Raw genomic sequence first — 15,407 nt, 5'->3', positions numbered from 1 at the left:
TGCCATACTTGGTCATTAGAAAACATAGTTCTTCTTTCATATCTGTTATAGTCGGTCACATTTGGTATCGGAATCTGTTTGAGTATACGAAATATATGCTAAGGTCTTCATATATATTCTTATATGAAAATCATGGTATGGTTTACTGCTTGGTTCTTTAATACCTTTTGACAGTAAGATTTCTCTCTAACTTCATCATTTCTTTCTTTGTTTGGCAAGTACACCGGAGCCAAAGAGTTTCACTTTGAGACTCATCGACATTTCATACGGAGTCCACATATCATCCACCGTCTTCATTTTTTCACTTTGCTCGAACAGAGAATTGCGCATCATTATCCCTTCGTGAAAGCCGAAGATGGCTAAAATCATTCAGTGTCACTTTGTTTATTGGCTGGCGTGATTTAAATGACTTGTGTGACTAACATTTGCCTAACTGTGTGATTATGATAAATATTTAGCTGTTTATGTTTAACCGATCCTATTTTATATTAGGATGCCTCAATTAGTGAATTTAAGTCTTAAACCAAGTGAGTTTAATTGTTCCTCGTAAGTTTGACATTTTTTTTTTCGTTAGAAGGGAAGATATGCTATAAAAGTAACGTTTTTGCAAAACTCTATTTTGTATCATTTTTCTGGGACGTTTAACAACTCCAACAGCCAGACATATTTTTCTTTCTACGTCTAATCGAGTTAGTCAATTATTAAAATTGGTATTCAATCCTAAGCCCCCATTTTTACCAAAACTTTTCTAAGTCTTCAAATCAAAGTTCTACTTTCAAAATCATATTGGACTTTTGTTAAAACATCATGTTAACCAATTTACACACTATAAAATAGATCTTCAACATACTTTCTTTCATAAAATGTTCACATTTTTACACTTAGCCTAATTAATTATAAGTTCGGTCGGTTAACCATTGTTAATGGGTCTTAAAGGAAGCCTAATACCTTCCCTTTAGACTAATTGAACCCTTACCCAGAATCTCAAGTTTCGCAGACCTTAAACAGAGCTAACTTTAGAAAATAACTTTAATAAACTTTAGGTGTCCTAATTCACCATAAATAATTAGGTGGCGACTCCTTAACACAAACAAGAAATAGGAATCACCAATATGTCGTACTCCTACTTTAACCCGGTTAAAATGGGATATGACAAGTGCTAGTTAAGATTGAATTCCTAAGTACTTGTAGCTAACGTTTGGTATTTAATGACGTTATTGTAGATCTTGGGGAGCCCGAGACTGGATTTAGGATTGGTAAGCGGACGAGGTATGTAAGGCCTAATCTTTCTTTCTTTTGGCATGTCCTAGCGCTGAGTAAGTTATGATACGTATCTTGGGGTAATTCTATTCTTGATTCCGAGTATGTTAATGATTCTTATTCACTTCTTGAAGATGCGTACCCATAGTATAGTCGAGCTTATTGTACGATTGAACAACAACAAAGCATAAAGAGTTTTGTAAGTAGTGATGTCCCTAACTTTCGTGGATGGTCTCGGATTGTTTTGGAAATGTTCGTAGAGGTTTCTATAATGAATAACGTTCCTAGCATGAGTGTTGCTTTGATTTTCCAAAAATGGCTTCTGAAACGTTCGTAGAAGGTTCTGTACTTCAAACGCTGATAACTTTCTCCCACTAATCAGATTGACCCGAAACTTGTTTCTGAGTCTTCGGGCGTCGGTAAGTATACTTATCCATCGAGTCTTAAAAGTTGACTTATGTGTATTTAGTTTCTCACTACTCTGTTCGTGCATATGGTTGCTAACTTTCTTATATTAACCCGGGTTTACTTGAAATGTGGTTGTGGTTTACTAATGATTTCAATAAAAATTGGTTTTGTACTAAAGGAAACATAAAGTTGATTTTCAAAACCACTCCGAAGGGGGTGCGAGAATTTTACTATTTAGATTTTCAAAACCACTCCGAAGGGGGTGCGATGGCCTCAGCTTATGTCTGGGTGTGCGATGGCCTCAGCTTATGTCTGAGCGTGCTATGGCCTCAGCTTATGCCTGAGTGTGCTATGGCCTCAGCTTACGCCTGAGTGTGCTATGGCCTCAGGCATGTGCTATGGCCTCAGCTTATGTCTGAATGCGCTATTTTCAAAACCACTCCGAAGGGGGTGCGAGGTTTTACTAATTCATTTCATTTACGACTTATTTTTACTTTACATATTATCATTATTATTATGTCGGAAGCGGCCGTCCGAAGGGACTATTATGTTGTTATGCCGGAAGCGGCATGCCCGAAGGGGCCATTATCATTATTATGCCGAAAGCGGCCGTCCGAAGGGACTATTATGTTGTTATGCCGGAAGCGGCATGCCCGAAGGGGCCATTATCATTATTATGCCGGAAGCGGCCGTCCGAAGGGACTATTATGTTGTTATGCCGGAAGCGGCATGCCCGAAGGGGCCATTATCATTATTATGCCGGAAGCGGCCGTCCGAAGGGACTATTATGTTACTATGCCGGAAGCGGCTTTCCGAAGGGACTATGGTGATACTATATTTATATTGTGTATTCTAGAATTTGTGTATGCCATATTTATATTGTGAATGCTAGAATTTGGATAAGGTACCATATGGCACGGTTCAAAATGCTGATCCAGGTTACCCCCGGGCTGCTTCTAAACTTGTTTACTGCTACGCTTTTCCTTGTTTATGATTCCGTAATGCTTTACATATTCAGTACATATTCCGTATTGACCCCCTTTCTTCGGGGGCTGCGTTTCATGCCCGCAGGTTCAGGGGCGCGGTTCGGCAATCCAGCCACCTAGGAGGAGTCAGCACTGGGAGTCAGACAGCTTCACTTGCTTCGGAGGCTGTTCCTGTTTGGGTATAGTTTTGTGTATATATTGCGGGTCATACTCTTTAGAAGTCTGTGAACAGCGTGGGTGTTATGGTTACTGTTTGGCCTTGCCGGCCACTATTTTGTTGTACAGAAGTGTTGGTAGCCTCGTTGGCTTGCCTTGTCATATGTTATGTATATATAAATATGCTTTGGGATGTTTTGAGTTACAGGTTGACTTCGGTATTCTATTTACAGCTTTCAGACTTAATTGAAAAAAAAAAAAACCTATTGAATGTCATGCTTGAGCACAGGTAACATGAGTTGGGTTATCGGGCAGGTTAAGCTCGGTCACTCGTCACGGCCCTAGGTCGGGTCGTGACAAGAACCCTCTAGAACTCTTGAGAGAGATGAAGAAGTGGAAAGAATGAGAAAATAAAAGTGGGAGCATTTATTTATACTTGCAACTTAATCAGTCCGTCGGGCATTATACGGACCACTTATATGGTCCGTATAACCATGTACGGTCCGTATAAGTGTCCGTGGTTCATTGCCATGGAAAACATTCTTTCTGTTGGGTTATACGGACCCTTATACGGTCTGTATAAAGTTCTACGGTCTGTATAAGGTGGTCGTGTAACTCACAGTTTTTCCGAAGTTGTCCTCGTCGTTTCGTTTGATCTCTAATCCTTATACAACCTTCTTAACACTTGTTTAATACTTCATTAACAATCTAAGGAACATTATCACTCTTCTCCAAAACATCATTAAGTCATCATTAATTCGATACTCGTAAATCTTTCCAAAACACAACATATGCTTTGCCTTCCTTAACAACTTCCGTCTCCTACTTCACATGTCTTTGAAATCTCATTTAGAATCATCAAATGTTATTTCTTACTTATCAAAACATTGCATACGTCGTGCCCTTCGTCAGTCTATTCACTGTGCATGAATGGAAAATTTTCCGAGGTGTAACAGGTTAACTACACTAAATATCCCTGTAATATGACTCAATTACAGATCGACACCTGTATATAAAAATCAAACGGTTAAACCCCTATACTATGAAAATCTGGCACTTACACCTCTATGATGCATATTCATAATTAAATATAATTATTAAAAGACAAGAGTTAAGGGTAAAAAATACACCTCAAGTATCACCTATTTTTGAGTTTGCTATCTGAACTATCAGATGCGAGAGTTTTCTACCTAAACTATCACCAACTAGTTTGCATAACACACATCAACTATCAGTTGTTCACTTTTTCTACCTATCACCAATTAGTTTGCAAAATACATCTCATTAAAAGTGAACAATAGCGTAGGTGTGTTTTGCAAACTAGTTCATGATAGTTTACGTAGGAAAAGTGAACAACTGATAGTTGATATGTGTTTTGCAAACTAATTGGTGATATTTTAGGTAGGAAACTCTCATAGAAACTAGTTATTATTAAAGTGGGAAGCACCTATTTTCAAAGTTGGGTTACAATTTTGCCCATGCTGTAAATTATTAATTCAAATGTAATAAAACATCTGATATAATAAATATTAAATAGTAATATTATAATTGCCACCCATTAAATGAAGAATTACAATTACGTACTTAATGTGCATTTTAATTACCGAGAAGGAAATTTTGCATCTTCTAATCTTAACCATTTATCTTCTTGTAACATATATCCTTTAATCTCTTACAGAAATTAAACTTATTTCCCAATTAATTAGTGATAATATTATACAGTCAAACCTTTCTATAATTGTCATTCGTTATAACAACATTTCATTATAGCGGCCTGATTTTCTCCGGAACCGATTTTTTATGTTATATTTTACTTCTCTATAACAGCATTCTACCTGTAACAGCAATGTCATTCATTATAGGGGTACACTCTTTGTAAAATTACTTCTCTATAACAGCCATACTCAAATAACGTGTAATAGTATTTTGTAAGAAATATATTATGTGACAACAAAAGTGTCGATGAAGAGCCTAAACCTACTGCTACTTGGAGATAGAAGAGTCAACTGTTAAGCACTTAGACAACCTTCAAGGGAAAGCTATTGAATTTCCTTTTGTTAAACGTTTGGACAAAATTCTTCGTCAGTTCAAGCGTTATGTTATCACTAAGAGACTAGAATTTACGAAACAACCTACAATTGTAGAGTTCTTACGTTAAACTTGAAATATTTAAATTCTCAATTAATTTAAAATGCATATGTTCCATCGATTTTAATTCTTTATCTGTGTGGTACAACTAGTTATGGATTTAGTAGTAATTTATTAGTCTTTTCAATTTTAGTTTATGAGATATGAAAATCAATTGAGATTTTAAAATTTACAAGTATATTGTTTTCGTTCATAACATAAAAAGTACAAAAAATTAATTGTTTGCGTACTTTTGTTTATAACAGCTAAATGAGATCTAACTATCAAATGTCAGTATACATGCATAACAACACCTCCCTATAGCAGCCATGAAATTTTCGGACAAACGCTGCCACTATAAAGAGGTTTGATTGTACTACAATATATCTAAAGCTATTTCCATATCTCATTTGTAGCTAACATTTAACATTTCACATAAATTACTTTTATTATTAGATTGTTAAAGTGTCATTATAATGCTTGGCCAGCATTGAATGCTACTTCAGTTATTGTAATTATTGGTTAATCAATAGAAATAATAAAGAACATTACGAATTTCCAAATAATTATTTTATCATGGAAACATTTCCACCTCCTAAACTGAAAAACTTTTGATTTTCTTCCGTTACTAAATTAAATAGATGAATTATCTTATTTGATATCTTAAGTTTTGCTCACTAATCAATTTATATAAATGGACTTATAAATAAAGAGTACTTATAAGTTATAACCTTCTCCATTAGAAGAAGCAGTAAAGGCAAGTTGCAGATTTATGCCAGGCGTGTTCATTTTTTTTTTTTTTTTTTTGGTTGCTTTCTGTTCATGAAAGTTTATATTCTTGTTCATGCAATTTCTTTTAAGAACCACTCTCTAATGTTATTGTTTATTCACGATTGAGGCAATGAGTTTTGGCCACACTAGATCTTTTTTGTAATACTTATTATAGAACCAAACAATTTAAAAGTTCAAATTAAAATGACGTAGTTGTACTTCCTAGGATATTGAGAGTGATCGTTGTATGTACAGTAGTAGTATATCATGCCACACAATCTAGATTACTTGATATTTAGAAACTTCTGTAATTAGCAACAGAAATATATTTTTGGAACATTATGTATTGTTAGTATACTTCAAAACTGGTCTGTATCAGTTTTTTTTTCTGAGTGTTTTCTTTCCTGTTCTTCTTTGTCTTTAACTTTTACTTATCTCTTTTTCCTTTTTATTTCCTTTCAATCCAAAGAGCAAAAACTCCCTATCCCTTCATTTATCCCTTTTTTTTTTCCTGGACTAGTTATCCAATTCAACTGTACTTTTTCCTTCCAAATTTATAAGTTCTTATTACATACATGTTTTATTATTATTTATACCGTTTTAAAAAAGTTTGTACTGATTAATAGGAACACACATGTCCAGGGACTATTTTATGTAAAATGTCAGAGATTAAGTAACAAGGTCTTTATCATTAGAGTACATAGAACATAGTCACAGCCATATCAGCAAACTGGTTATTTAGATACATAACACCACTCAATTTTGTCCTAATCGGTAATAGAAAACCTTACTGTGAATTCAGATATTCACATTGCGTTCGTTCTTTCCAAGTTCATTCTTTGTTGCTCCTGTGGCCTAATCAGTTTGAGGATTCAACAAGCTCCCTATGAACAACACCGCACCAGTAGATTCGTCTCTTATGAGGAACAAGAATGGATGGTCTGCCACAAAGTCTATTTCCTTCTCAATTCTCAAGCAGCACAGCATTACCCTACTAGCAGTAACAGCTGCAGCTTCGGTTCCTTCCTCATTTACCTCAATAAAGGACTTGTGAAAAACCTCTGAAACAAACAGATCCTTAGATAAATGGGAATCCACCATCTCAGTGAGACCACCTGGAGCGAAAGGCAATGTGAGGCCAAGCCCCCTTAGAACATTAGAAGCTTCAAACCCAAAAGTTATTTTGAATTTGGGGATGAGAAACTTGCGTACTTTAACTTTTTCATATGGAACATGGTGATTTAAAAATCCCGTTTCTAAACTAATTTTGTCCACTAAAGCAGGTAATCCATCATGTGCATCTGGAAGGATTAAATACATGGAGAAATGGCGCGGGTCCGTGCCCTGTTGATAAGGAAGCTTCAACACTTTAAAGTCATCAAATGCTGCTACATATTGCTTCTTGTTGCTAGTCATGAGCGATGCTCGAACAGACCCTCCACTGAGGAGATGGAATTCGTGGTCTTTCGTTTCTGAAGCATTGAACTTCTCATCCCATACTCCTTTAAAATATAGTGCATTGGCCAAGATCAGCCTTGTCATGTTGTTCACTCCGTCACGAGGAAGAATCTCTTTGATGAGATCATTTGTCTTCATTTTAGCCCACTGATTAACTTGATTTGCAACCTCAGCAGGCTTAATCAATTAGCAAAACAAACAGAGTATGATAGAATTAGCACATATATGTTTTAGCCAACAGTTTCTGTTTCGATATTGCCAACAAAAGAAGATTGCAATGAAAAATTGATGACAGTAAGCGGCAAGTTGGGTTTAAATTACGTGGTATTTTTGGTACTCATTGAGCATAAATATGCACAAGTCAGGCCGAAACTGAGCCTACATATTGAGCACCTACAACCCGATATCCAGTTGAGCTTAGAACTATTTAGGCTTCTCTATGCATCCTACTAGATCTCAATGAAACATATTAACAAAGGCCTAGCCAATTCATACCAGCCAGCCTATAAAGGGAACAAGATTTCGATGAAAAGTATTACTAATAAAGGCCTAACCTTGTTTTTGAAATCAACAGACTCCGAAGCAGCCTTGTAAACATTATCTGCGACCTGTTTGAAAGAAGGCCTGAAAGGCAGTGTCTGATCGATCCAAACACCATTAGCAACAGATAAACGCAGACCTCCGATCGGGCTGCCATCAATAAAAACGACATTGATAATATGTGAATAAAGAGAGTTGAGTTCATCAATGGACTTGGACTTGAGGAAACAAAGCAGCTGATCCTGAGTTGGTCCTTTAGTTCCAGCAGCAATAAGGCCAAGGACTATTTGAATTGAGAGAGGAGAGAGCACCAGGTTGGTATCGCCTTTAACCTCTTTGGAGAGAACGTGCTTAGCAAGCATGAAAGAAACGTCTGTCTGGTAGTTGATTGACTCCCCGAGATCCATATTTGGGTGCAAAGAAGAAGAAGAAGAAGAAGTCGACGACTTAGTGAATATAGTGATCACAAAGTTCAAAGCTGTGCAAGTGTTTATATACTATACTGCTACTTAAACAGTTGGGGTTTTGAATTTGACTTGATTAAGTAAAGCCCATCTGGCGAGATGTCGATTGATTGAATAAAGAAATGCATGAATTGATCTAGGACTTATTCTCTGAAGATCACATTCATACCAACACAGGAAGGAATCAATAAAATAACACGTAGCACTAACTTTCCACAACAAAATCAATATTAAATCTTCAGTATTAATTAATTGTATAATTGATTGAGACGAACAGAAGCTCTTAGATGGAAACAACACCAAAATGACGCGGAGAAGGAAAGTCGAGCATGTCCCACCAGCTGTTATTTTTGAAGCACTTAATAGTGACATTTTGAACTGCTATTCAACAGACTATTGTTATTTTTTATTGTTGTCAATAAGTTATCTTGATCAAATCAGCTTCCAGGTGGATGTTAGGAATATAAATTATAATATCTAAGAAATGAGTACATGAAAGAGAAAATGACATGTTGATCAAAACGAATGGAAGCTTTAGATGAAAGCAACACCAAAATGACTCAGAGAAGGAAAGCAGGGATTGACTTTGGAGTTATCAACCATAGTTCTTGTGATGTTAGTTTAGTTTTTTTGAATTATAGTAATTAAGTTCTTTTTTATTTCCTTGGTCGAATCAGCTTCCAGGTGGGATGTTAGGCACTGCCTCTACCTTCTGTATAATATCCAAAACATGAGGAGCAAGAGCAGATGATCAGTAAAAATTCATTTAGTAGCCCGAGATGCTAACACACATACAATCATACTCAATTCAATGAATTTATTTGATCGTAAAGGGGATCTTCTATAAGTTCACACGTGAGGGGTTATTTTTTGGTTTCATCCCATCACTAATAACTTGATTAGTTTTACATTAACAGTAGAAAAAGATTGCAGATTATGTTCCTTCTTCATTGACAAGGACTTTGAAAAATGTCTTGATTTTTATTGGTTGACATAAGCTTGTGTAGATGACTTAATGCCTAATTAGTAAAGGTGGTTACATTTTCTCCCTTTCTTCATTGTCCCAGGGTGGATCTAAATTATCAATAGCAAATTATCATTATCAATAGCAAAGAAAACTAATTTTACTCGAAGACATCATGGTATGGGTGTCATTAGTTTGATAAGTAAAACACGCACAGTGAATAACTGAGTTATGGACATAACTAAAAGTCAATCGTAGCTAAACTTTTAAGTACGTGTAAACTCTGTCAGATCAAAATAGACAAAGCAAATTAAGCCTAAACGAGGCAATCATGAAAGATGCCAGAGATTACCTAACAAGGTCTCATCATAATAGTACGTAGAACATAGTTACAAACATATCAGGAAACTGGTTATTTAGATACATAACACCACTCAATTTTCTATTATCCATGCAATACTATGAATTCAGAGATTCACGTGCCTTCGTTCTTTGCAAACTCATTCTTAGTTGCTCCCGTGGGCTAACCAGCTTGAGGATTCAACAAGCTCCCTATGAACAACACCACACCCGTAGATTCATCTCTTATGAGGAACAAGAATGGATGGTCTGCCACAAAGTCTATTTCCTTCTCAATTCTCAAGCAGCACAGCATTACCCTACTAGCAGTAACAGCTGCAGCTTCGGTTCCTTCCTCATTTACCTCAATAAAGGACTTGTGAAAAACCTCTGAAACACACAGATCCTTAGATAAACGGGAATCAACCATCCCAGTGAGACCACCTGGGGAGAATGGCAACGTGAGACCAAGCCCCTCTAGAACCTCGGAAGCTTCAAAACCAAAAGTTATTTTGAATTTAGGGATGAGAAACTTAGGTGCTTTAACTTTTTCATATGGGACATGGTTATTTAAAAATCCAGGTTCTAAGGTGATTTTTTCCACTAAAGCAGGTAAGCCTTCATGAGAATCAGGTAGAATGAAATACATGCAGAGGCAACTCGTGTCCGTACCCTGTTTATAAGGAAGCCTCAACACTTTAAAGCCATTAAACAGTGCTATGTACTGCTTATTCTTGCTAGTCATGAAGGGTGCTTGAATAGAGCCTCCACTGAGGAGATGGAATTCATGGTCTTTTGTTTCCGAAGCATCGAACTTCTCATTCCATGCTTCTTTAAAATATAATGCATTGGCCAAGATTAGCCTTGTCTTCTCGTCTACTGCATCACGAGGAGGAATCTTTTTGATGAGATCATTTGTCTTCATTCCACTGATTGACTTGATCGGCAACCTCAGCAGGCTTAATCAATTAGCAAGACAGAGTATGATAGAATTAGCACATATATGTTTTAGCCAGCAGTTTCCTGTTCTATGTTGCCAACAAAGGAAGATTGCAATGAAAAGCGGACGACAATATTGACAAGGGGTAAGTGACAAGTTGGCTGCTTTAAGTGGTATTTTTAGTACTGATTGCGCATAGACATGCACAAGTGAGGCCAAAACTGAACCTAGTTATTGAGCACCTAGGACCCAATATCCAGTTGAGCCTATTTAGGTTTCTTAAGGCATCTACCTCAATCTGTACTTGCTTATTAGAAAGGAATTTTTTTTAATTATTTCAACTATCTAAATGCTACTTTATCCGTTCTAATTTAAGCGTCTTACTTTCCTTTTTGATATGTCCAAAAAAGGGTGCCTCTTTCTATGTTTAATAAGTTGACAATTCAAACATCCTGCATGACAAGTTTAAAACCACATGATTCAAATGACATTTTAATACATTAAACACTTCTTTAATTTAGGATCACAAGATTCAAAAGTCTTTTTTTCTTAAACTTTGTGTCCAGTCAATATAAGACACTTAAATTGGGACAGACGGAGTAATATGAAGGGGGTTTCGATTTGACATTTAATTTTATACTATTCGAGGCTGAAATCATCTAAAGGCCAATCGATACAAATTACTCCTACCCCGACAAGCAAAGAGGTTTCAAGATACCATGCGAGTCCTTTCACTCCTTCAGAGTCAAATAGATCAATCAACAAACTGCATTTCAACCAATTAATCTGAATTCATTTCATATGATAGTATTTGGAGGCTTATGATGGGAGTAGTATTTAGGGAAGTTAGCAAACCAATTTATAACAGTCAGCAGCATATAAGATAAACAAGATTTCGATGAAACATCTCAATTACTCCGTCCGACTCAATTTATATAATGGTTGTTTGACTGGGGACGAAATCTAAGAAAGAAAGAAATACTTTTGAAACTTGTGATCTAAAATACGACAAAATATTTTTGTGGCTCTAAATCATCTTATTAAAAGGTAAAATGAAAAGTTCAAAGTAATTGTTATTAAATAAAGAAAAACATCATTCCTTTTTAGGACCGATTAAAAAGAGAAAAGCGTCAATAAATTAGGATAGAGAGAATAATAAAGGACTAACCTTGTTCTGAACCTGCTTGAAAGAAGGATTATAAGGCAGTGTTTGGTCTATCCAAACACTATTAGCGACAGATAAACGCGGACCTATATTGGGGCTTCCATCAACAAACGCGGACCTATATTGGGGCTTCCATCAACAAACACAATACTGACAAGATGAGAATAAAGAGAGTTGAGTTCATCAATGGATTTGGACTTGAGGAAACAGAGGAGCTGGTCCCTCAGAGCCAGCAGCAATGAGGCCAAGAACTATTTGAATTGAGAGAGGAGAGAGCACCAGGTTGGTATCGCCTTTAATCTCTTTCGAGAAAACGTGCTTAGCGAGCATGAAAAAAACGTCCGTCTGGTTGGTGATTGACTCCCCGAGATCCATTTTTGCAAGCAAAGAAGAAGACGACTTGGTGAGTAGAATATGATCACAAAGTTGAAGGCTTTGCAAGAATTTATATACTATACTGTTATTTAACTGGTGGGTTTTACAAGACCTAAAATCTGACCATCACATTCATTCGTACACTGGAAGAAATCAATGAAAGGAGCACATAGCCTTGCCTTTCGGTAACAAAGGATATTCATTACCAATTGTACAATTGATGGAAACGAAGGGAAGCTCTTAGATGAAAAGGACATTGGACAACACCAAAATAACGCGGACAAGTAAAGCAGAGCTATGTCCCACAGGGGTTTGAAATTGGAGTTATCAACCATTGTACGTAGGACAACAATAAGGAAACAACATTAATGTGGTATCCTTCGAATTTGGAGACTCAACTTAATTTGAATATGAATTATGAAATATTTAAGTTTTTAAAAATAAATTTCATGTATTTAAAGAGTACTATTTTCGAAGCAGATAACAACAACGGTTAGCGTTGCGATTAAACACACTCTCTTTTCTTTATTGCATTTTGAGAAAAACACACCTGAACTATCACTTTTTCGCGAGTTTCACATCCCAACAATTAGCTGCTCTCTTTTCCTACCTTAGCTATCACTGTCACGACCCAACCCCGTAGGCCGTGACTAGTGCCCGATCTGGGCACCCGAACCCATCTATTAAATATTATCTCAAATTCTATCAACTCATTCTAGTATATGGCGGAAGCCGACAAGGCTTTATTTCAAATTTAGGTAATTTCCAGAAAAATTTCGGCAGAGTTTCCTTTGTTTTACGGACTATCCAATATACCCTGCACGCAGAAAATACCAACGAAAGTCACACAGGGCTAACCAAGCAATATATAAACATATGCGGACCGGCCGCCTCGGAGTATAGGGTCGCCCAAACAACATATGCGGACCGGCCGCCTCGGCGTATGGGATCGCCCAAACGACATGTACATACATTCATACAGAAAGACCCTAACCCACAAACATGTCCACAGACCTCTAAACAGACCGACAGAATCATATGACGGGACAGGGCCCCGCCGTACCCATGAACGAATATATACAAATGCACTAATAAATATATATACCAAAAGTATAAGCTCCGGAAAGAGAGGAGCACTCCGAATAGCAGAAAGGGTGTCCTAAACAGGTGGATCACCAGGCTGTGCGTCTGTACCTGCGGGCATGAAACGCAGCCCCCGGAGAAGGGGGTCAGTACGAAATATGTACTGAGTATGCAAAGCAGAAGGTACAGAAATAAATCTGAATAATAATCGAATCAGATATATAGAAAATAATACATATCAAAATGTTTATTTCCAAAGTATAAATTATGCATAGGGCACTGGAAAATGTGGTCGCCCGCCTGTCGATGGCGCCACAACACAGCATAACACCAGAAAGTTTCAAATCTCCGAATCCCCGTCACACATCACAACACAGCATAACGCCAAACACAGCACAACGCCAAACATAAGTGGAACCCGGCCCTCGAGCGAGGAGCACGGTGAACCATAAACACAGCATAACACCGGAATGTATCAAAAAGCGCACGACAACAGAACCGGCCCGGGAACCGGCGAACGATATCATAGTAGGCACGAGCGGAGTAGTGAGGAATCATATGCATAAAATCATTATTATAAATCCGAAGGATAAGTAAAATAGTCATATTCGAAATCGGAATGATAATTATCACTTTTTGATTCAAAGTTGTCGAATTTACATAAAGGGTGTCGCGGGACCCACGGACGAGTATAGACCCGAACTGAGCCCGCCTATGAAAAACATACTCATTTTATATCATACAAACTCCTACGAAAATTTCAAAGCAATCCGAGCTTTTCTGAGGAAATTATGGGCGTTTGAAGTTTTGAAATCGCTAAAGAATGAACTTTAAAACAAAAATCAGCTTTCATGTAATCTTTACAAATTATGGATTCCAAGAACATAAGGATCAATGTTTTGCCATGACAAGGCAAGGATGCCAAAGAACAAATGCGATTCATAAACATGCTCGGATTGTGAGAATAGAGTTTCCTCGAGGCTTATATCATAGCCTATTTTAACTAAGGCATGCCGAAGAAGGAGGATTACTTTACATACCTCAAACGCTCTCCAATACGATCCAAACTCAAGCTAAATCCAACCTATGATTCGGGCTGCCCAAGGTCTACAAACAAGCCATAAAATGCCAAACATTAGCTAAAGACGTTTTGGGCATTAAATTCCAAATTTGCCCTTAATTCTACAGAAATTTGGGCAGCATTTCCCCTGTAAATAGGCCACCCCGAGAATTTAACTCGGCCAAAATAATCAACAACAACAACAATAACCAACCTAGCAACATCAACAACCAATCCGGAAAGCAATACAACAATAATAGCTTTCTTTTCCATCATTCAACAACTTACATAAATTCACTTTGATGACTTGCATTCAAGCCAACGTCGACGCTTATACATTCACATACTAACCCGAACCCATACCAACAATATTTAAGGACGTTCTAAGCAATTCATACAACATTCCCAACAATCCAAATTTTTCTCCAACTTGGCCGAATTCAGCCCCTAAACCCGAGACACCCCTATAACCTTTCCTTCATTTTCGAATCATGATTTGTACCCACAATTCACATTCTAACAATGCTATTTTCATCAATATACAAAATACATTAAATGTACAATGATCTCCAAATCAGTTCACAACAACTACAACATCAATTTGAGTCATTAGACATTCATTTCCAACATAGAATTTACAATGACGATGACTAAAACATTAAGCGATATTCATTCGTTCATTGTCATATAATATGACCCATTTCGACCAACACTACACATATACATATGTTGATGATTCTTAGCCATCCTACACACTACAACAATTTAACATGCTACAAGGAATTTATTCAACAACCCAATCACAATACCCATTTACACGGCTAGCACACCCATCACACAACCCACTTCCAATCATACTATATTTCATGATTTCCAACCACTATAAGATACTACAACATGAATATAACCTTCATAACACAAAAACATAATGAATGCTTACCTTCCTTCTTCAACTTTCCAATAGCCTAGGGTTTCCAAAAGATGAAAATAATGGGTTGATCGCTCCAACGATGCTTCCACGCTACTTAGGGACCTCAATATAGTGGGTTTACATCATCAAAATAATTTTTGGAGGACAAGAAATGGAAGTTGATCTTTGTTCCTGCTGGCCGTGAGCCTTCTTGGAGGTTTTCAGCTTTGCCCCTTTTTTTTCCAAGTGTGGTGAATGAAGAATAATGACTAGAAGTCATCTTTTATCTAATATAAAGAGTGTACAATATCCCTTGGCCCACATTAATGTGTTGTCCCAATTAAAAGATGACACAAAATTGTGTGGGCCAACCATGGAAGTTGTGGATGATTTTCTTCTTC

General features: G+C 36.9%; 1 protein-coding gene, 1 long non-coding RNA gene and 1 pseudogene across 2 annotated transcripts; all 3 read right to left on the bottom strand.

Annotated features, from left to right (window-relative positions):
- Nucleotides 1-6,377: 6,377 nt before the first annotated feature.
- On the bottom strand, nt 6,378-9,237 carry LOC132627922 (serpin-ZX-like). The gene is made up of 2 exons (XM_060343536.1): nt 7,721-9,237; nt 6,378-7,343 (listed from the first exon to the last, which is right to left on the bottom strand). Exons 1-2 carry the CDS (start codon nt 8,111-8,113, stop codon nt 6,564-6,566), a joined length of 1,173 nt encoding a protein of 390 aa, XP_060199519.1. The 5' UTR covers nt 8,114-9,237; the 3' UTR covers nt 6,378-6,563.
- Nucleotides 9,238-9,444: 207 nt separating this feature from the next.
- On the bottom strand, nt 9,445-12,297 carry LOC132627923 (serpin-ZX-like; annotated as a pseudogene).
- A 487-nt stretch (nt 12,298-12,784) lies between these two features.
- LOC132623465 (uncharacterized) lies at nt 12,785-15,189 on the bottom strand. The gene is made up of 3 exons (XR_009576244.1): nt 15,037-15,189; nt 14,077-14,143; nt 12,785-13,147 (listed from the first exon to the last, which is right to left on the bottom strand). It is a non-coding gene; the product is annotated as an uncharacterized LOC132623465 (long non-coding RNA).
- Between the last annotated feature and the right edge of the window lie 218 nt (nt 15,190-15,407).

The sequence above is a fragment of the Lycium barbarum genome, chromosome 2 (genome assembly GCF_019175385.1).
Source record: "Lycium barbarum isolate Lr01 chromosome 2, ASM1917538v2, whole genome shotgun sequence".
In the NCBI taxonomy this organism is placed as follows: Eukaryota; Viridiplantae; Streptophyta; class Magnoliopsida; order Solanales; family Solanaceae; genus Lycium; species Lycium barbarum.
This window is presented reverse-complemented; position numbering and strand designations above follow the sequence as displayed.